Raw genomic sequence first — 24,037 nt, 5'->3', positions numbered from 1 at the left:
TGAAATGATATTGAAAAAGCTAAAAATACCCAAAAATTTATGGTCAAAATGAGAAAAATAAATAAAAGAAGAAAAGAGAGACCCAATATCGAATACAAATTGATAAGAATAAAAAAAATATTAGTAAAGAGAATTGAAGAAATCTCACAGGTCGATGATAGAGATCCATTTGCGAGTGGAGTAGACAAAATCTAGGTCATCAGGTTTGAAGGAGTTATTGACGAAGCACACAACTCGAGAGAATGAGTCCTTCTCTCTCTTGGGCCATTGGTGGTGGAAGCCAAGCATTGCAAAGATGCATCGTTTAGTATTTTGAAGTAAAAGAAGGAACACCCACTAGAGGTTTTCAGTTTGAGAGAGAAGCAGCAAGAGAGAGAACACTAGTTTGCTTGTCTGTGTATTTTTGCTTTTATATATTACCTACTTAACCTATAACTGGTTTTTCATTAAAAATAAATAAATGGTCAGGATTCAAATGTGTAAAATCTATGACCAAGATTAAAAAGGGTACCGTACCCCCCTAGAAAAAAAGAGGGGATACTAAAGAATGACCCGAAAATTTCAAGTGAAATTACATTTGCTTTTAGTTTTTTCTTTTTTCTTTTTTTTTTGGGAAACACATTTGCTTTTAGTTGAATATGTATAAAAACAATATTATAGAAATGACTAATGACATTGCTCTCTATTTTTTCAGTATTATGAAGGAAGCTGAAGCAAAGAAGTTAAGACAATTTGATTGAGATTGATTGATGTAGACTTTTTCCTTCAAGTTTGAATATATCACTTCATTATACATGTAATTAACTTTCTAATCTCAATTTATGTAACTTTGCAATTGTTCTATTTGTGATGACTATCACCTTAGATTTCCTATGTTCATGGCTTTTTGTTTGAATTTATTGTAAATAACTTAAAATAAAATTCGCTAAAGTTATTTATTGTCTAAAACCACTATTAGTCATTTCCAGCACTTATTATATCCACACTAGAAGTGCATCCCAAAAGGCTTTGTTTATGTCTTTGTATTTGTTATTTGTCTATGACTCTATATATTAATTGGTGTAGGGATTACTTTGGTCAAGAATGAGTTGTGGACTACTGAGGATCTTTTAATTTTCAAAAAATTATTGGGTTTGGTTTTTCATTTTTTCATTCTTAATCAAATTGGAACTTGCCACATAACATTATTAGTCCATATCACCCTAAATTTATTGAGAATTTTACTACTTGTTAATTTTTTATGCTTCAGTAATGGGACATGTTGCACGATTTTGTGCATCGACCAATTTGTGATCCAACTTTTATAATATAATAATAATATTTAATAGATAAATAACGAGATATTATCAATTCACAACAACCATGAATTGATTTGTACAATTTTCATAATTAAATAGTATAAAATTGAGATTAAACTAGAAGCATAAATTAATGCAACATTATATATATATATATATATATATAAATGTTTTTTGTTGATGAGTTAATATATGATATTACTATATTTTTTTGTCATTACTTATTTATTTTATTAGTCTACATAACTTAAACCAAATACATAATATATAAATTGAAATTAATAAAATACCATGCATTGCACAGTTTAAAAACTATATCTAATACTATATATAATAAAAGAAGCTTTTTCCTACAATTAAGGTGGTTTTGACATGTAGGAAAAATACCTATCTGAATTTCTACCACATTTACGATTAAAAAACAAAAAATATATATAAAAGCAGAGACCTCATGTGGGAGTCCATGAGATCCTTCTATATGGCGCTCTAATTTTACATTTAGAGTTTTTATTTTTATTTTTTTAACCTTTTTTTATTAAGTTATTTTTACTGTTACCAAAAAGTTCACGTTAACTTATTTTTACTGTTATCTTATTAATTTTCTAAGCTTAAACCACACATTTTTCTTATTTTCATGTCTTTTAGCATACCCACTGTTTCAGTATTAAAAAAAAAAGTAAAAATAATAATAATTAAAGACTAATAGTAATAACTAACTAGATAAGGCCCCAATGGGAGAGATAGAGAGACATGAAAATGTTGTGGATTGTTAAATAAAACGCACTGTTTCACTATTACCAAAATAAATATATATAAAAACCTGAGATTGATAAAGCATTTGTGAGAGAGAGAGAGAGAGAGAGAGAGAGAGAGAGAGAAATCTGAGGGGTCACCACCTCGGTCATACTGGCCTCCTACCACCATCAAGCTGCTACGGGTAATTTTTTTTTTTTTTTTTAATTAAGGGCTTAAATATGATTTTGGATTAGGTAATTTGGTTGGATAATTTTTGTTTTGAGTATATAAGTAGAGAGAATATTTGGTGCACAAAGTAAACCATATTCTACCATAGTTTTAAATCATCATATATAAGACACATGTATACGCACTTGCCCACATCATGTCTTAATGTCGCACTATCAATGAGTAGAAGACGATGAGAGAGTTGGACATACATTCATTTCATGGTATGCAATATGTGAATACAACACAAATTAGTTGATTTTCATGAACCTGTTACTCTTTAGTTTCATTATTTAAAAAAAAAAAAAAATTAATCTTACCTCGAGAAGGCTACAAATGTACAGTGAATCTACTAAACTAAAATCATCTTAGTTTTAAATCATCATATATAAGACACATGTATACGCACTTGCCCACATCATGTCTTAATGTCGCACTATCAATGAGTGGAAGACGATGAGAGAGTTGGACATACATTCATTTCATGGTATGCAATATGTGAATACAACACAAATTAGTTGATTTTCATGAACCTGTTACTCTTTAGTTTTATTATTTTAAAAAAAAAAAAATTAATCTTACCTCGAGAAGGCTACAAATGTACAGTGAATCTACTAAACTAAAATTTGATATCTCAAAATGTATATGTTTCTTTACTCTAATTTAGTTTACTTTTTCTTTATAATATATGTACAACATTTTCCAAAACCGTCTTACATAAAATATTACAAAATTATATGTGCATTGCACGAGCAACTTACTAGTGGATATAAATAAAGCGATTACATGCCGATTGCTTTAGAAGGAGATTCCATTGTTGGTCGAATAGTTTAGGTAACCAAAAGAATATTTGGCTCCAAAGTGGATGATATGTAAAGTAATCCTTGACATTGGAAAAGAATTGTCTACTGAAGCAGAAACTACAAGTGAGAAAGGCTGAATAGTTTATGTAAATATTGTTTAATAAGAGAGACTGAACAATTTATATAGTTATTGTTTAATGAGGGAGGCTGAACAGTTCATGTAGAGTATCTTTGACATTGGAAATTTGTATTGTTGTTACATTAGTATAACTCAAGCGTGGTGTGAATTACCAGAAATTTGTATTGCAACTCACTGCTATTGGTGACTAGAATTTGTATTGCAACTCACAATTGTTGGTGAGAATTTTTACTGCTCTCTTTATTTGTTTGGGTTGGTTGAAATAATTAAAATTTATTGGTGATATGTTATTAAGTTCTTTAGCATGGTGAATCCCACAAAAATTGGTAGTTAAATATCAAAAGTTCTTGATGTTGGCCTTCTTGGGCCTTTGTTTAAGGTGGATTTGCTCAGTTTTTACGAACTCAATATATGTTCCAACATGAATATATAGTCTGATGGAAATTAAATTGTACTAATTTCTAATAGAAATTGAATTTGAAGAATTGTTGGTATTCTCAAATACTAATAATAATTGGGGTTAATGATATTCTCATGAACTAGCTGGTATGAATATCCTTTGCTATAAGTGTCTATGTAGAAGAGAAACTTATGTCCTTTGTAGCAAAAAAGAAATTTCAGGTTTTGTGCAGAGCATCAGATATACAACAAAGAAATAGAAAACAAAATTTTAGCACGTCATTGTCCTTATTTATTTTGTTGGTGTTGAAGTTGTTTAATTTGGTTTAGTATGCAATATTATGTATTAATCTAGCTCAAGTGAAAAAAAGTAAATAGGATATATTCTTGATGATATGATGTAGAGCATTTGATCAATTATATTTTGGTATTGATCAATTTTAAACTCATCCACATATTTATATCTTAATTAAAAAAAATGCATACTAATTTTAAAATTTAAGTACTATTGCAAATCTGTATAAGCTAATGCCTAAAGAAGTTCATGGTATTCCACGTCTCTATTAAGGTAAGTTTATCATTTTATCATTAAAAGAATTACAAAAGAAGTCACAAGACACAAATTTTTCTGTTTCTTTATGTGTTTAGTGTTTTTCTTTTTTTTTTTTTTTGAGGAAAAAGACAACGCTTGAAATTTGATTAAGAAGTTGGAAAATCAGCAAAAAAAAATATCAATGTCTAATGGAATAGTCTTCATCCAAACTAATAAAGGAAAAGAAAGTCTTGCTTTCTAGGCTAAAGTATATACAACAGCATTACCTTGCCTTACAGTATGAGAGAAAGAGAAACTCCTCAAGGAGCTAACATTAATTAAAGTATCTCTAAAAAGAATGGGTTTCCTAATATATGTATCATATGGAATGTGGCATACATGGTTAGACCCCCAAATTAAAAATTATGGCTCGATTGATTTTACTCTAACTTATACTAAGTGCGAAATAGAGTAAATGCGAGTAGATAAACAATATAACTACTCTAAGCCATATTCATTAAAACACAGCAGTAAAATGAAAGCTAAAAGAGTAGGGAAGAAGAATGCAAACACAAGATAACACGCCGATGTGTTATTGAAGAGGAAACCGAAGTACTCAGTGTAAAACCTCTCCGCCACCCTCCAAGCGGTAAATCGATCCACTAGACAATCAGTTAGGATACATGAATGGCAAGAGACCCTCCAAGCCTAATTTACAAGATGCACCTAAGCCCTCCAAGCTCCTACTCCAACAAGGCTTCTCGAAACTGTGTCTTATCTAGCTCTCCGGATCCCGTAATACACTCGATTGCATCCGCCAAAACTTGGCTTCTTCCAATGCTTCCCAGTAGCACCAAAACCTCACTTGACACTTTGAAAGGGTGTGGTAAGTGTTTGGGCTATCAACCTTTCAAGGATATGAAAATGTAGAGGTAGGAGTTGAGGAAAAACCACAATGGATTGTGTACAGAAATGTAGGTATAACAATCTCTAACTCTCAAGGATAGTGGCTAGGGTTTTCTCTCAAAAGCACTCATCAACATCTATGGGTAATGTGGGTATATATAGTGTGGGTATGAATAGTGTGTATCAGATATGATAGATTGGCAAAATAAAATGTTTCGCGGGTATCTCGTGGGAAGGCTTTACCCGCGAGACACTCGCGAAAACCAATTGTCTCCACCCTGTCCTAACTCTTCGCATTCTAGTCATGTGCTGGGCACATGCTTTACTTCGCAGGAAGCCTACTCGCAAGATACTTGCGAAAACTGCTTTAGTCTTTAATTACCTTGAGTCTTCACACTCTCTCTCTCACACACAACCCTTACAAATAAATCCTACGTAAAATACAGGGTATATAAGATTGAACAAAATTACAATCAAATTTGGCACGGAATAAAAGCCAACATAAACTAGTTGTAAATTACAACTTTATAGAAATGAAACATTTTAGTGGGTGTTCTACTTCTGTTTATATGTGTCTGAAATTTGTTTAGTTCATAGGTTTGTTTATTATTTATTCCCGTTGATGTGCTATATCATAAAAGGCTGTTTTTTTATGGTAATTATCGTCATTTTTGTTGTAGTTGAATCAAAATAAGATTATACTAGATCTGCATAATTAGTAGTTGCTGCATCTTTATCATCATCACAAGTTTAAGATAGATTACCCTCATTAATAGCTATTGCGTCTTCTTCATTGCCAAACTTGATCATCTTGACAAACCTTTTATTTATCTTATTGTACCACATGTATTTATTTACTTTAAAGATGGATTCTATTAGATTGTAAGATTTTTATGTCTTTTGATATAAATTAACTAGCTGGTATGCTAGCCAAACTGCTTACTTCTTCAGTTTTTTTTTAATGTTTTACTTTGCCTCCAACACTATCATAATTGGTTGTCTCTCTACGTATGTGTGTGTGTGTGTGTGTGTGTGTGTGTGTGTGTGTATTGTTGTGGGATAAAGAAAATTAATAAGGTAATAGTGCCACATGTCATATCCAAGGCCGAGGAGGCCGGTGCAGTTCTGAGGAGACCATACCCTCGGACGGCAAGGCCAAGGAGGTGAGCCTTGGCCACGTCAATGGCACATTACCAGAGAAGGTCACACTATAGAGGAAGATTTTCAGAGAGGGGGTTAGTCCTGACGTGTCTGAAGGGAAGGTAGCTGCCATTACATTTATTGCACCCCACCAAACCTTCTGGTCGTATTTATGTGGAGAAGACCCTTAAACAGTGTTGTCTTGGTTGCCGTAACTCACAAAAGATATGAAAAAACATCTGATGAGACAAGCACTCAAGTAGTGGCCTACATGATCAACAAATGGAAGGCCAAGATCAGCTGAAAGAAGCTATATAAGGTAAGAGATCCTCCAGGAAGGAGGAGGAGGTGGAAAGAGAATCCCAGAGAGAGAAATACTGTAGCAAATCATTCTTGAGAGCAATTTAATATGAGTATCTACCCTCGGACCTTGGCTGAGGACTAGTATTCTTCTTTGTTCCTTATCTTTTTCTCCTTCTTCAACTGTGCTAGGTTATTTGATTCGAGCTCCCGCCTCTACAAATTCATTGTATTATGTCAACTCATTAGTGGCATTTACAATTAGCACCTTCTGTGCAAAATCTTTGCTTAATCTACACATCTTTAAGGAGAATGCCAAAGGATGTCTAGCAGCGAAGGATCTGTGAGTTCTTGTCCTGGGCAACAGGACTAGTTCGTAAACTTGGAAAAATCGCCGGGACCGTGAGGTAGCTAGGTCTGAGTCCAAGAGCTCGAGACCAGCCCGTTCCAGTTAACATAGCCACAGCTATTCGAGATCGCGAAGCCATCTCTAAAATGAGATCGTTGGCCTAAAAAGGGAGGTCAACCATCTATGCAGGCAAATAAGGTGGAACCAGAGAAATCGACGGAGTAGGAGTCTCACTACGAGCTCAGGCTCTAATTTAGAGCTAAAATGGGTAAGGCGTAGAAGAAGAAGGATGCCTCCCAGCGAAACGGAAACTAATTCTTCTGAAAATTCACAAAGAGAAAGGCAACACCACAAGCGACACAAACCCATCCCCCGAGGAGATAGGAGTAGGGACGCCATGAGCAAAGCCCTCTCCTAGATATCCAAGTCACCCTTCACGAGGCTGATCGAGAAGGCTGAGCTGCCCAAATGCTTTGCGCAACCCACCTTCACCGTTTGCAATGGGAAGACCGATCCCATGGAGCACGTTAGCCACTTCAATCAGAAGATGACCATATACACCAGAAACGAGGCTTTGATATGCAAGGTGTTTCCCTTTAGCTTCGGCCCAGTGGCAATGAGATGGTTCGATGGACTACATGAAACGTCTATTGATTCCTACAAGGAGCTCACCAAAGCTTTTGGTGCAAGGTTCATTATATGCAATAGGGTGCCGAGGACATTGGATTCCTTGCTAGCGTTGTCGATGAGAGAGGGAGAAACTTTAAAGACCTACTCGGATAGGTATTGGGAACTGTATAATAAATTGGATGGGGACTTTGAGGACGTTGTGGTACGCATCTTCAAGAACGGGCTACCCATCAAGTTCAACCTATGGGAGTCCCTCACTAGGAGATCTACTCGAACCATGAAACAATTGATGGACCGAATAGATGAGCATAAAAGGGTAGAAGATGACTGAGCACAAATTAATGGAAAGGCAAAGGGCTTCCATGATCAGAAGAATAACTGCATCAATAAGACAGGGGGAAATTGGCCCAAGGCAAACTTCCGCAATCAGGGACAGCCAAGCGAGGTCCAACCAATCAAATTGGTGTTCAAGGTCCCTATCCACCAAATACTGCAGAAGATCCAGAATGAGCCTTACTTCACTTAGCCACACAAGATGGGTGGAGACCCGACCTAAAGAAATCAGTCAGTGTATTGCCAATATCATCAAGATAAGGGGCACACCACTGAGGAGTGCAAAACCCTACAGTCGTACTTGAATCGTTTGATTAGGGAAGGAAAGCTGGAAGAATTCACGAATGAGACCTTGGCAAGAAGAGGAGCCCTACATCAGGGATACCAGGGAGGGCAAGCACCATGACCCCCCTGGGGACTATTCATGTTATCCTCGTCGAACCTAAACAAATGCCGACCATGTCAATAGGGGTGATGTCCGTGTCTCTCCTTGTCATCAACTTCAGCCGAGAAGACCTTTGTAAAAGGGCTAGGACGGGACCTAATCTAGTCATGGGTTTTTCTGACGAAGACCTGGTCAACACTGCCCAACCTCATGTTGACGCTCTAGTTGTCACAATGTGAATTGGGGGCTTCGACGTGCATAGGGTAATGGTCGACGGGGGAAGTGGGGCTAAAATGATGTACCCCGATCTGTTTAGAGGATTGGGGCTAAAGGAGAAAGACCTAGAGAGTTATGGAGCCCTACTCATGGGATTCGACAGGAAAATGGTTATCTCAAAGGGAAGAATCAAGCTACTAGTCCAAGTAGAGAAGGAGAAGGTGTTGGTGGACTTCATTGTGGTGGACGCGTATTCACCATACACAACTATTCTAGCTCGGCCGTGGCTACATACTCTTGGAGCCATATCATCCACTCTGTACCAAAAGGTGAAATTCCCTACTGAAGGTCAAATCGGAGAAATATAAGGATGCTAAGCCTTGGCGAGACAATGCCTCGTCGTAGTAATCAACCATCAAACCCCTTCAGAAGGAATGGACGAGGGGCTACCAAAGTTATAGCAATTAATGCTTATCGCGGCCGATGCCGAGGACGATAGGGTTAGAGTGTTAGAGGCCTGTGAGAGCCTTGCCAAGGTGGCTATTGAGAGCAATCTCGACAAATACTTTCAAGTAGAAGCGCATCTATCACCGGCAGAAAGGGACAAGTTGGTGGCTTTCCTTGAGCAGCATATCGATGTGTTCTCCTGAGACCTATACGAAGTACCAGGGATTGATCCAGACTTCATATGCCATTAGCTAAACATGAATCCTAAAGCTCGACCAAAGAAACAGCCACCTCGGAGATCCTTTGATAAGCATTCCAATGTAGTAAAAGAAGAAGTCAATAAGTTGAAACAAGCTAGGGCAACAAAGGAAATTTTTTATCCAGATTGGCTAGCTAACACTGTGGTAGTGAAAAAGAAGAATGGGAAGTGGAGAGTTTGTGTGGACTTCACTGATCTTAATAAGGCTTGTCCCAAAGACCCCTTCCCTGTCCCAAGATACACCAACTAGTTGACGCCAACTTCGGGCACCCTCAGATGAGTTTTCTTGATGCTTTCCAAGGATACCGCCAGATCCCTCTAGTGCTTGCCGACTAGGAAAAAACAGCCTTTAGGACTCCCTTTGGCAACTACCACTACCGAGTGATGCCTTTTGGGTTGAAAAACGCAAGATCCACTTACTAGAGGATGGTGACAACAATGTTCGAGGCCTAGGTGGGTAGGAATATGGAAGCCTATATAGACGACATGGTGATAAAAAGTAAAGCTGCATCTGAGCACATATAAGACTTGAAGGAAGCTTTTTCTTTGCTCAGGAAACACCAATTGTGATTGAATGCTTCTAAGTGTTTGTTTAGGGTGAGCTCGGGGAAGTTCTTGGGCTTTATGATAACACATCATGGCATTAAGGTCAACCCAAATCAGTTTAAGGCCATAAACGACCTACATCCACCTCGGAACCCTAAAGAGGTGCAGCGATTGACAGGCATGACAGGGGCCCTGAACAGGTTTATATCGCGGTTGGTTGACCGATGCAAACCATTCTTCCAACTTCTACACAAGTGGAAGGATTTCTCCTAGATTGAGGAGTGTGATCGAGCCTTCCGAGAATTGAAGGAGTATTTGTCAAATCTGCTGGTGTTGTCTCGCCCTAGGCAGGAAGAGGTCCTCTATGCCTACCTAGCGGTCACAAACCACGTGTTCAGCCTCTTCTTGATTCGGGTCGATTTCGGGGTTCAAAGACCAGTGTACTACGTCAGTAAATCTCTGCAAGATATTGAGACGAGGTACTCTTATGTAGAAAAAGCCATCTTAACCCTCATCCATGCTACTAGGAAGTTGCCACACTACTTCCAAGCACATATGATGGTGTCCTAACTTAGCTTCCCCTACAAGCGGTATTACGGAAATCAGACTATTTTGAAAGGGCCGTGTAGTGGGGAACTATGTTAGAGGATTTTGACATCAAGTACCAACCGAGGACATCGATTATAGGCCAAGTCCTAGTTAACCTCGTTGTCGAGTTCTCGAAAGATCAAACCAAGGAGGGTGTACAAAGTCAGGAAGCTGTTGGAATTTTTTCCATTGAAATTTCCCCTCCTTGGATTATGTATAATAATGGGGCTGCCAACCAAAGGGACTCGGGAGTTGGAATTGTCATTGTCTCCCCGGACGGGATAGTTCTGGAAAAATCCCTGAGGCTGTCTTTCTCGGCCACCAACAACAAGGCCGAGTACGAGGCATTATGGTCAGGATTGGAGGCAGTAAAATGCTTGGGAGGAAACAGCATAGAGGTCTTCAGTGACTCCTAACTGATAGTGGGGCAAGTACTGGGAGAATATGAGGCCAAGGATGTAAGCCCATTTGGGTAAGATAAAGCAACTCCAGGCACACTTTCAGGAGTTCACCCTAAAGCAAGTACCTTGGTGCAAAAATTTCCATGTTGATTCACTAGCTACACTAGCAACGATGTCCAATGGTGCTCTGCCACAATTAATCATAGTGGAGGAATTAGACAGGTCGAGGTGGAAGGACCAGAGCCCGACCATGGTGCAGTTTGTCCGAGTTGAACCCAACTAGATGGACCCCATAGTGGCATTCCTAATAGGTGGAGACCTGCCAAAGGATAAGGCAGAGGCCATGAAGATCCAAAGGCATGCCCCGTAATACTGGCTATCTCAAGAGCAAAAATTGTATCAACGATCATTTTCTGGGCCATACCTGTTATGTGTACACCCAGAAGCAGTGGAATTGTTGTTGGGAGAACTACACTAAGGGATTTGTGGGAGCACACAGGGGGAAGATCCTTGGCTCACAGAGCCCTTACCCAGGGGTATTGGTGGCCTAGTATGCAGAAGTCCACCTAGGATTATGCAAGAAAATGTGATCAATACCACAAATATCCACCAACCCAGAGGGGTTCTGAACCTACTCTCTAGCTCGTGGCCTTTTGCTCAATGGGGTCTAAACATCGTGGGACCATTCCCTTGAGCTATTGCAAATCGGAGATGGTTGCTCGTTGGGATAGATTATTTCACGAAATGGGCAGAAGTCGAGCTGTTGGCCAATATTCGAGACTCAGACGTGAATAAATTCGTGTGGAGGAACATTGTTAAGTGGTTTGGAGTACCTTATGCCCTCATATCTGACAATGGATCACACTTCGATAGCAAGGCTTTTAGGAGATATTGTAGTGAACTTCGAATCAAGAACAACTACTCTACCCCTACAGACCCACAAAGAAACAGACAGGCCGAGGCCACCAACAAGGTGATCCTTGATGGACTGAAGAAAAGACTGGATGAGGCAAAAAGGAAATGGGTAGACGAATTGCCCCATGTATTATGGTCATATAGAACTACCCTGAGAAGATTAACCAGGGAAGCCCCCTTCTCCATGACGTATGGAGTGGAGGCAATTATACCCATGGAAACGGAATTCCCGATGATGAGAACAGATCAGTTTGAGGAGCATAACAATGATAGTCAACTATGTGCAAGTCTAGACTAGGCCGAGGAGAAAAGAGAGATGGCAATGATAAAACTAGCCAATTACCAACACAAGCTGAGGCAGGGTTACAATAAAAAGGTGAAGTCACGGCCACTCATGCTAGGGGACCTTGTCCTCAGGAAAGTGGTCGGCAATACAAGACACCCATCCTGGGGCAAATTGGGGCCAAATTAGGAAGGCCCTTATTGCGTCACCTCAGTAGCAGGCATAGGTGCATTTAGATTAGAGGATCTAGATGGAAACACTGTACTATGACCCTAGAATGTAAGTAACTTGAAAAGATATTATTATTAATACAAGTATATCTTATTTGCTATTCCTATGTCATTGCATCTAAGGGTTAAACAGAACCTCGGCCATACCTGGTCCTTCGAACCCATGCCTTGGGTAAATTAACGCCTCAATATATCCCTAAGGGTTAAATAGGACCTCGGCCATGTCTGGTCCCTCAAACCGATCCCTTGGGTAAATTAAAGCCTCAATGAATTCTCTAAGGGTTAAATAGAACCTTGGCCATGCCTGGTCTCTCGGATCCATGCCTTGAGTAAATTAATGCCCTAACATATCTCTAAAGGTTAAACAGAACCTTGGCCATGCCTGATCCCTCGAACCCATGCCTTGGGTAAATTAGTGCCTCAACATATCTTTAAAGGTTAAACAGAATCTCGGCCATGCCTGGTCCCTCGGACCCATGCCTTAGGTAAATTAACGCCTCAACATATCTCTAATGGTTAAACAGAACCTCGGCCATGCCTGGTCATTCGGACCCATGCCTTAGGTAAATTAACACCTCAATGAATTCTTTAAGGGTTAAACAGAACCTCGACCATGCCTTGTCCCTCGGACCCATGCCTTAGGTAAATTAACGCCTCAATATATCTTTAAGGGTTAAATAGAACCTCGGCCATGCTTGGTCCCTAGGACCCATGCCTTGGGTAAATTAATGCCTTAACATATCTCTAAGGGTTAAACAGAACCTCGGTCATGCCTGGTCCCTTAGACCCATGCTTTGGGTAAATTAATGCCTCAACATATCTTTAAGGGTTAAACAGAACATCGGCCATGCTTGGTCCTTCAGACCCATGCCTTGGGTAAATTAACGCCCCAACATGTCTTTAAGGGTTAAACATAACTTCGGCCATGCTTGGTCCCTCGGACCAGGTGCCTTGGGTAAATTAATGCCTCAACGAACTCTCTAAGGGTTAAATAGAACCTCGACCATGCCTAGTCCCCCAAACCACATGCCTTAGAAAAATTAACACCTCGTAATTTCACCAGGGATGAGACCTCGACATATACATCATTATGGAAAAACTAGGACCCATGCGGCAACACCCAAATAAAGAAGTCACCCTGGGTTCTGGTTAAAGGCTCTAAAGGTATGTTCATGAGGTACTCTTGAAAAAAGAGACCTCAAACACCCCTTTTTCAACAAAGTTCTTCGTTCATCTCTGAGGACTTAAACATTTCTACCAATCATACAATTTCTAGTACCAACACATAGTCATTTTTCTCACTATTTGTGTGGGCTTAATATGCTCAAATTAACAACAATTCATTATTGTTAGCTTTTTGTTAAAATATGAGTTTTCACCCATAGAAGCATCATCAATCTAACTTTTCAGCAAAAGGCAGTATCATTTCTACAGCCATCAGAGGTAGATATTGCAAGGAAAGTGAAAGTTCACTTGTCATAAAGAAAAAGTTAACATCTTTTCATTAATAAAAAAGGAAAAGTACATCGTAAACCATGGCAAACTACCACAACAAAAGAAAAGTACATAAGAAGAAAAGAAAGATCATAGCTAAGTCTGGGCTAGAGGAGGATCTTCTTTGCTAGCTGGTTGAGGGACAGGAGGATCAGCAGCCTTGCTCGAGGTGGCCTTCTTTTCCTGGGCTACAACTTGAGGCTTGACCGACTTAGACTCCTTTGTCTTGGAAACAACCTCCTTGCCTTGGTCAACCTTTGCGCCCTTAGTCCCCAACAAAGGTTTAGCTTGGGAGACCTCTTGGCCATGACCAGCCCCTTTACCCTTAGCCTCTAGTCAAGTTCTACCCTGGGTAGCCTTCTTACCATTGGCCACCTCCACCCCCTAGCCTTGGTCACCAACCTTGCTAAGCCCTTTGGAGGTCTTAAGGGGGAGGGGGGGGGGGGGGGAGAGGCTTGGGTGATTGGAAGCTACTCCAGTGCAGTTGTTGCAGGGGAAGCATCTATCTCAAGGCCCAAAGGTGCTTTAAAAGCTTCTCAGAGGTCTTATGGGTAGTAAACATTCTTAGGCCTCCTCCACTCCCAGGCAGCAAGAACTCCAGTTAGGTTCAACGCCTTGAGGCAATAGTCCCTGCAGACCCCAACCAACTCATTAGTCAGGCGGGCCTCAGTCTCCTTCACTTCGAGGTCATAGAATTTCTGTCTTGAAGCATTCACAGCCGCTTGAGCGACCTCTTTAGCTTTCTCTAACTTTGCCTTCAAGTCCTCAACCTGCTGGTTGGCTGTGGCCAGCTCAATCTCTATATAGTGGAGCTTTTTACGCTGCTCCTAGGCTTGCACCTGAGCATTCTTAAGGCCAACCTCAGCACTCTTCATCCCCTTTTCCTCAGTAGCCAGCTTCAGAGTAAGCTCCTTATTCTTTTGCTAGGCAGTGGCCAAAGACTTGCTAGTCTTTGCGCGAAGATTGTTCGTGAGTCTAGCCTCGGACTGGGCATCTTTCACCCACTCTTTGGCCATAAACACCTCCTAGATTGCCTGTGCAAAAACGACAAGGGAACACCCATTCAGATTAGAAGAAAATAAACTAGCATGAAGTTAGTAAGGTGTGTCGAAAGACTTAAAACGCCAATTCCCTCTTCAAGGACAGAAAGAGATCCTGCTGCTTCAAGTATTTTAGAGCAATTATATCCTTCAACAACCAAAGGGGCTGCTCCAAAGCGTTGGCAAGATAATGGGCGTTCCTTCTCTAGAACTCCCTAATGGTGGAGTTCCATGGTATAACGGCCTTGTCTAGCTCTAGCCGAGGGTTCCATGCCGAGTTTAGAGGGCGTACCTCAGCCACATGCTTAGTCTCCTTACTCTTGGCCAAGGAAGCCCTTTGCTTACTTTTGGCCATCTTTGGCACCTTTGGAGGAACCCCCTCATTGAAAGGGACCAACTCCCCCTCCTCGACCACCACCTTGTCCTTCTTTCTCTTCCTCAGATTAGTAGGTGTGAAGGGGGAAACTGAAGGAGGAGGAGGAGGAGGAGGAGGAGGAGGAGGAGGAGGAAGCTAAGAGCCCGAGGCATCTTTAGAAGCCGACCCCTTAGACCTACCCACGAGGAGTTCATGGAGGCTAGACCCTTTCTTCCTCTCCAGTGGCATTTCTTCTTCTTCTTCTTCTTCTTCTTCCAAACTACTGGTTATACGTGCAACGACAAATCTGGAGGAATAAACACCTGAAAATCTATCAAGTTCGTCCCCCGAGTATGAGACCTTAATCACAGGCTCTCCCTGCTCCTCCCTCTCTTCCTTAAGCCAAAATTGGTCTATCTCCTCCTCAAGTGACTAGCGCGAGGAAGCTGTTTCTTCTCTCGGAACTGCTTCTTCACTGGGAGAATGATGAGAAGGCAACTCAAACTACACGGTACCTTCTCGGGCTAGGAATCTGGGCGTAAAAACGTTAATTCGAGCCAGTCGAGGATCACCCACTCTGATCAAGTTACCCACATCCTAAAACTTATCAGACAAGGGTTTGAAATCAAGGATGAGATGGACAGCTCTTAATTGTCAGTCCTCGCGCACAAACTCCTCAGATCTCAGCAGCCTGTTGAGATCTGGCATGTTGGCAAAGTTAAGATTGGGGGCCATGAATCTTTTATCTACGAAAAAAGCTAAGAAGCAAAACCATAGTTAGGAAGGCGAGTCATCAGTCAGAAGGAAACAAACTACTAAAGAAACGAAAAAAGAAGCAAACTAAAAAATTAATTCCCATGTTAAAGGACCTAAACCTAGGGTACCCAACCTAGTGCTCCCTCTTGAGTTGGGTAGTGAAAACCGTCATGCCATTCACCCGAGATGATAAAAAAGTCATCTTTCATGCCGTTGTCTAATTTGGGGAGACACGAGATAAGCCTAACTTCGGAAGATCTAGATATAAGATAATAGCCAGAGTTTGGGAGAAGATGGCGCTCGTACATCTAGACAACGTTGTGCTAGGTGAGGCCCAACTCTATTTGCTCGTTGAGAGCGCCTACACTATCTAAGACTTTAAATAGGTTAGACGCGCATTGATGAGGACAAATCCTATGGGCGATCAAGTAGTCCCTAGTCACTTTACCCACGGGAAGCCTCATTCCCCCTTCTACGAAGGCGATTATTAGAATAACAACCTCCCCCTCCCTTCTAAGGCTGTGCCTCTCACTTAGAGGGCAATACCGCAAGGAGATACCCCGGGGAATATGATATAGGGCCCTAAACCCCTTCATACCTGTAGGGGTATCTACTAAGTGAGCAAACCTACCCATCTAAGCAGGCTAAGGTGAAGGGAAAGAATTTTTTGAAGAAATAAATAGAAAATAGAAGGCCGAGGAGACTGGCCAAGGAGAAAAGAACCTAAGAATAAGATTGGGATAAATAGGGTACTTACGAAAATAATGACTGGAGTCACCTCAGGAGCTTCTTGAAAGTTTAAAGATTTGGAAAATGGGAGAAACAAGTCCCCCAGGCGCCTTATATAGTAAGTAGAATTGAGCGAGAGTTACCCCGCCTAAATTTCGAGGAAAAATACCAGTCGTAGGATCTCCATCTCACCGTAGGACGTAGGGGACAAGGCATCGCATAGAGCAATTAATGAGACGTTACGGACTCCGAAACGTCAGGAGCGGTTACAGGGCATGCAAAGTGACATTCTCACGTGGGAAAATCAAAGAACTGTGTGGAGCCAATCACCCAGGATCAAAGCCCCATTTTTCTCCTCGGACAAGAGGGAAAAACTGGAGTTTTGAGGGGCTATTGTGGGATACAGAAATTTAATAAGGTAATAGTGCCATATGTCATATCCGAGACCGAAGAGGCCGATGCAGTTCCGAGGAGACCATACCCTCGAATGGCAAGGCCAGGGAGGTGAGCCTTGGCCACGTCGATGGCACATTACTAGAGGAGGTCACATTGTAAAGGAAGTGCTTTAGAGAAGGGGTTAGTCCTGACGTGTCTGAAGGGATGGTAGTTGCCACCACATTTATTGCACCCCACCAAACTCTCTGGCCGCATTTATATGGAGAAAACCCTTGAACAGTGCTGTCTTGATTGCTGCAACTCATAGAAGTTTTGGGAAGGCGTCTGATGGGACAAGCACTAAAGTAGTGGCCTACATGATCAACAAACGGAGGGCCAAGATTAGCTGAAAAAGGCTATATAAGGTAAGAGATCCTCCAAGAAGGAGGAGGAGGTGGAGAGAGAATCCCAGAGAGAGAAATACTATAGCAAATCATTTTTTAGAGTAATTTAATATGAGTATCTATCCTCGGACCTTGGCTGAGGACTAGTATTCTTCTTTGTTCCTTGTCTTTTTATCCTTCTTCAACTATACTAGGTTATTTGATTCGAGTTCCTGCCTCTATAAATTCATTGTATTATGTCAACTCACTAGTGGCACTTACAATTGTTTTGTAGGGTCCAAGCAAGAAAGTGTTTAAGATGCTTGCTGTGTTATTCTCTCAAATTTTTTACAGCATGAACAACTTGCAGTATTGAAGGAATTACTGAATATTTTATATTAATAGCTATTTGATAATAGGTGTTTGACAACTTTAGAATATGAAAAGTTTTAGGTTAAATGGGTAACAACTTTAATTTTATTAATTTTTGCATTCTAAATTACTAATAGTGATTTATCATGTTAAATTGGTAGTTTATTTGTATATTAATCAGCTACAATGTTGTAATGTTATTTATTTTTTCTTTCTAATTTGTGAGGTTTAATTCAAATAATTTTGAATAAGTCCTCTGAAATCAAATTGAATACAAAAGAAATTTTGTTAGGGACTCAGTAAGGCTAAAGGGAGCTTGAAGATAATATAAGTTTTGGCCTCATGTAATATACTTATATTGTGAGCTTCAGTTGCTACAAATAGTATTGTAGTAATTTAGATATGAAACTCTAGATGTAACACAAATAGCTAAGGATAACAACATTTACTAATATTTTTCTTTTAATTTAAATGATATTTTGCATAATTGCTTAGCATTCATTAGATTTCATTTTCAGTAAACTTTCCATGCATCGCACGGGTTAGCGACTAGTTATAATAATTTTCAATTGATGTTGGTGGAGGAGGCCATCAAAGTGAGATAATATAGTTTATTGAGATAGGTAGATAGTGAATTGAGACAATAGTTGTACTCAATATTTCTCAGTACCCACTTTAACATACTATCAGGATAACAAAGGCCTACACAGTTCATAAATTTTTATTTAGTTATCCTTGTACTTCCATTAGCCTATGATCCAGGCATTATTTCATAAGGGCAAAACTTAAATACAGTACCTTAGGTCCTGTTCCTTAAGTACCCCTTTTAAAATTCTGTCACTTGTCCAATCACTTAAGTTTGTAAATGGCATTAACCAACTGTATCTTTCTCTTCTTCTTCTTCTTCTTCTTCTTCTTTTTTCTCACTTCTCCTGTGAAAGACACTCAGAATTCCAGAAAACTCCAAACTCCAACTTCTCACACCCAATCTATAAGATTGAGATAAAAATCATCCAACAATGCTAGAGCATCCAAAACCTACATATCCAAATAAAAACCCAAAATTTTTAGTCTACATTTTGTTTATTCTGTTCTTGTAAAACCACTGTTTTGTGGTTTCATCTTTTTTGGGTTGGACGTTGTTGCTAAGTCTAGGGCCCCATTGTATACTTCTTTTCTATTTATAATACAAAATTCTCTCTTTTTTCTTTTAAAACAAATCATAAATCCCACAAACCCAGTTCACAGATTCCAATTCCAAATCAACCCGGCCTTCAGCGAAACCAAGTCTAAAAGCGCAAAATTCGACTCAAATCTACTGGGTATGAACCGATCCGAATAGATCATTCTTGACAGCTCTGTGTGTTAGTTCAAGTTTAAGAGATGCTCTATGTGTTGTCACTCCATGCTGCTGCTTCAGCTCCGTGTGTTAATTCTTGACAGCTCTGTGATGCCGCTTCAGCTGCAAAGATGAAGACGAAGAGGAAGAGGAAGATAGTAGGGTTAAGGTTCTCAAAGCTGATTGAATGAGTGACATTTGAACAGGTGGAATTGTCCATAGAGGATTTCTTTTAGCGAAACTTTTTTTTTTCTTTGGAGAGAGAGATTTGAGATTTTTCTTGTTTCTCTCATGGTAGGTTGCATTTCAGCAGAACAAGAAAAGCAAAAAAGAAAGAGCAATAGCATTTGGAGGTGTAAACACCCCCTAGTTGCTATTTTACAACCTAAACCATCCAAAACCCTCCATCCAAGTTTGTAAACTTAAAAAAATTTGCAACCTATGAGTGGGGAAAAAGAGAGAGAATAATACTTTTTATTATTTTATTAGGTAATTTATATTATTTTATTGGGTTATATTTAAAAATAAAAACTCAAATGTAGGGTGAGTTGTAAAATGAATTTGTAAAATAGATAAAGTAGTGTTTGAGGATGCAAATAGTTTTTTTTTTTTTTTTTTGTGCATCCCCGGATGCTAATACTCTAAAGAACAGTATCTAAAATACTGTATCTAAGTTTTGCCAATTTCATAAACAATTTAACTAGCACAGTTGAAGTTATGATATAATGCCTGTGTTCCTTTTCCTTTAAAAGTGATACAGAGCAAAGAGGGTAGACTCAATCACAGCTTCAAGTTCAACAGAGTGCAGTTAGTCATGGCATTCCCTTTCAGCACGTTCAACAGTAAAACTCATGGTTTTCAACAATAGTCAAATAAACAATAGATTAATATCGAGAATTGTATCACCTAATGGATAATGTTAACAATGGTTCTTTTTTTAATCTTTTAGTTCTTAATTTCTTCAAGTTGATTTTATTTTACTAGTTTGTTTGTGTCATTATTTTTCTTGGTTTAGAAAGAGTCCTTGCTTGGTGCGATGAATTTATCCTGGGGGAATAAAAATATGATTTTTTTTTTTTTTTTTTTTGAGGAGAGGGAATAAAAATATGATGATGTAATTGTTTTAGATGCTATGTTTATACTATATATAGTAATATCAATTACATTTTAACCGTAAAATGTGTACCATAAAAAATGTATTTATTAAATATGATAAGTTTGATGATATATTTAATCAATAATATAATATTTAGACACAAGAAAAATACATAAACAAAATATAATATATAAAAAATAAGTGTCTTTGTTTAAATAATCAATATAATTGTCGGTTCCTAAAAGTTTTAATTGAGCATTAGTGGTTCATGGAATTTAAAAATTGAGCATTATTGGTCCGTTCATCAACTTTTAATAATTTTATTGACTATATATCTAACAAAGTAATGACGTGGCATTTTGTAAATGTCATGGCATCTCTTTTATTATTAAAAAATTACACTGAGTCTTTACCAAAAAAAAAAAGAAAAAGAAAATTACATAGGTTATGTAGCAATCAATTAGTTTCTTTTTGGGTTTTCCTCAATTCAAACACATTAGAACATAAAATTCTCAAATTAAAATTTTTTTTCCAGGTGAAGACACCATTAACTTCTAATCAATCTAAAGAAATGATTGGGTCTGGCATTGTCTCCCTCTCTTTTTCTTACGCCTCATCCTAAATAACAGCGTACTGACCCAAGACTCAGACTGGAACTTAACCGTCAGGACAAGGATACGGAGACCAATTTTAAAGTTCCGCTAAGATGTAGGTGTGTCTTTCAATTCTTTATTGGTTTCTCTGTTTGTGAATTGATTCTTGATAAATCTAACGCCATCCTTTTCAATTCGTACGTCTGCCTGGGTGCGTGAAAAATTGCAATGCGGATAAACCTTACGTATCTTGCACAGCGTGATCACCACCATAGACCGGATGTGGAGGCATGCCAGTCCTCACATAACAAAAGTGTCTATTCCCAAAGTAAAGTAGGCTCGATAAGGATTGTAACTGTGGAGGAAGATTTACAAAAGCATGGCTTAAACAAACTTCTTGTATGATGGACCTTCTTTGCTTCCTCTTCTTCTTTCACCTCTTCCTCCTCTGTTTCCTCCTCCCCCTTCACCTCTAAATCATCCTCCTCCTCTTCCTCTAACTCCTCCTACTCCCCTTCCTCCTCCTCTACTAATGGGGCTATCGCAGCTATACTGTTGTGGTAACATTCATAAAGGGTGTTCTCTACAAACTCCGTCTACCCGAGAAATTACCAAGATAGTGAGGGATGCTTGCGTATTTTTTCCATTAATATGTGTTGAGGGGAAATTGATGGCTTCAAATGAAATATGGGAATTCCAAGCTAACACTCAATGATAGGCTCTTGAGATTGATAGAAATACTGAATGCAATGGTATTGTATTTCTCAAATCAAAGAATATACATCAGTGCCTTTATATAGGAGGCATATGTATGCGGTACAAGTAAAGTGTAGTAAAAGTACAAGTAAAGTGTAGTAAAAGTACAAGTACAAGTGTGCTATACAAGTAACCTAGTTGGGCCTAAAGCCCATAACATAATATACGTTAACAGCCCCCCTCAAACTCAGGGTGGATGTGAGACCAACTTGAGGTTGTCAACTAAATCACGAGTGCGTCCCTTAGGAAGTGACTTGGTGAAGATATCTGCAAGTTGATCTTTGGAGGAGATGGAGAAAAGCTGGAGAGCACTATGGACAAGATGATAACGGATAAAATGACAATCAATCTCGATGTGTTTAGTCCGTTCATGAAAGACATCATTGTGAGCAATATGAATGGCACTCTGGTTGTCACAATAAAGGGGAGTAGCAGAGGATGTGGACACACCTAAATCCTTAAGAAGCCATCGTAGCCAAAGGAGCTCAGATGTGGTATCAGCAAGGACACGATATTCTGCTTCAGTACTAGAGCGGGCTACAAAAGTTTGTTTCTTACTTCGCCAAGAAATCAAAGAAGAACCAAGGAGAAAGCAATAACCTGTAGTGGACCTGCGATCAATGGGATCTCCTGCCCAATCAGCATCAGAGAATACACGGAGTACAAGAGGAGATTGAGTTGAGTAGAAAAGGTCATGGAAGAGGGTGCCCTTCAGGTACCGAAGAATATGCAGAACAACAGCATAGTGAGTTGATCATGGAGCATACAAATACTGGCTCACCTGATGAACAGCATAGGAGATGTCTGGACGAGTAACTGTGAGATAAACTAAGCTGCCAACCAATCGTCTGTAAAGAGAGGGATTAGACAATGGTTTCCCCCCTGAGAGAGTTAGATGCGCATTAAGCTCAACTGGAGTGTTAACAGTCTTGCTATCAGTAAGTCCAGCTCGAGACAAGAGTTTAGAAGCATACTTGGCTTAAGTAACATAAAGTCCATCTGTAGAATGAGTGATTTCAAGACCCAAGAAGTAGCTGAGATGGCCAAGATCTTTCATCTCAAACTGCTGACTGAGAAAATCCTTGAGTTCTTGAATGCCACTGAGGTCATCACCAGTTATGATCATATCATCCACATACAGGAGAAGTAAAATAGTGCCTTTGTCAGTACGACAAAGAAATAAGGCAGAATCATAATGACTGGCCATGTAACCTAAGCGAGAGATGGTAGAGCTAAATTTGGCAAACCAAGCTCGTGGAGCTTGTTTAAGGCCATAAAGAGCACGCCGAAGGTAACAAACCTTATTTGATTCAACAGAGAGACCAGGAGAAGGTTGCATATAAACTTCTTCACTTAAATCCCCATTAAGGAATGCATTTTTGACATCCATCTGAAAAAAGTCTCATTTTCTGGCAGCAGCAACAGCTAAGAGAGCTCGAACAGATGAGATGCGAGCAACTGGAGCAAAAGTCTCTTCATAATCAATCTCATACTCATATGTAAAACCTTTTGCAACAAGACGAGTTTTGTAGCGCTCAATGGATCAATCAGAGCGAGTCTTAATCTTGTAGATCCACTTACAACCAACCACAGATTTCCTGGGGGGGGGGGGAGTGTCACCAAGTCCCAAGTATGGTTTTTAGATAATGCATCAAGTTCCTCTTTCATTGCAATCTGCCATAAAGGGTCAGTGGAAGCCTCAAGATAGGTGTGAGGCTCGTGTAGTGTAGCAAGAGCAGTGTAACAATGATAGTCAAGTAAATGTGCAGGAATGGATCTTACCCGAGTTGAGTGACGAGGTGGAATGTCTTGTGCAAGATCTTCAGGCGGAGCAGGAGCAGGGGACCCAAGCTCAAGGTTGGGTTTGGGTAGCTCGTCTTCAACCTGTTCATCTTCCACCTGTTCATTAAAGGGTGAACTAGGAAAGGGATCAGTGATATTTGGTGGTTGGACAGAGAAGTCTACAAGAGAATCAGGAGCAACCACAGGAGGATCAGGAGCAGCTACAGAAGGAACATGTGCCTCATCTAGAAAAAGATCTAAAACAGAGGAGGAAGATAGGGAGGCACGGAAGTGAGAGAGCTCGACAAAGAGGCGATGTTCCCAAAAGACAACATTACGGGAAATACGAAGACGATGAGAGACAGGATCATAACACCGATACCCCTTTTGAGTTTCGCCATAGCCAAGAAAACAACAAAACCTTGACCGAGGCTCAAGTTTGTTATACTTATGTGGCTGAAGAAGAACGAAACAAGCAGAACCGAAGGAGCGAAGGTGGTGATAGTCTGGAGGTGACCCAAAAAGGCGCTCATATGGAGTTTGATTTTGGATAACAGGACTTGGAATGCGATTAATAGTATGAACAGCATGAAGAGCAGCTTCACCCCAAAAAGGAGCAGGAACTTTGGCAGAGAGAAGGAGAGCACGAACAGTATCAAGAATATGACGAAGTTTTCGTTTGGCTTTACCATTTTGCTGAGAGGTACCTGGACAAGTTAGTTGATGAACAGTGCCATAGGAATGCAAAACAGTTTGGAAAGCATATTGAGTGTACTCAAGAGCATTATCAGATCGAAAAATTTTGATGCGTTTGGAAAACTGAGTTTCAACCATTTTTTCAAAATTAGAATATATTTGCAATAATTCAAAACGATGTTTCATATTAAAAATCCAGCTATAGCGAG

General features: G+C 39.5%; 1 protein-coding gene across 1 annotated transcript; it reads left to right on the top strand.

Annotated features, from left to right (window-relative positions):
* The first annotated feature begins 7,346 nt into the window (after positions 1–7,346).
* LOC115956494 lies at positions 7,347–7,790 on the top strand. The gene has a single exon (XM_031074852.1). The coding sequence runs from the start codon at positions 7,347–7,349 to the stop codon at positions 7,788–7,790; it is 444 nt and encodes a 147-aa protein (XP_030930712.1).
* The last annotated feature ends 16,247 nt before the right edge of the window (positions 7,791–24,037 follow it).

This window comes from Quercus lobata, chromosome 8 (genome assembly GCF_001633185.2).
Source record: "Quercus lobata isolate SW786 chromosome 8, ValleyOak3.0 Primary Assembly, whole genome shotgun sequence".
NCBI lineage: Eukaryota > Viridiplantae > Streptophyta > Magnoliopsida > Fagales > Fagaceae > Quercus > Quercus lobata.
The sequence above is the reverse complement of the archived record's forward strand: the minus strand, read 5'-3'. Positions and strand labels throughout refer to the sequence as shown.

Excerpts from the sequence above, each read along its gene's own strand:
- LOC115956494 (XM_031074852.1), top strand. The coding sequence starts at position 7,347 with ATGGAGCACGTTAGCCACTTCAATCAGAAGATGACCATATACACCAGA.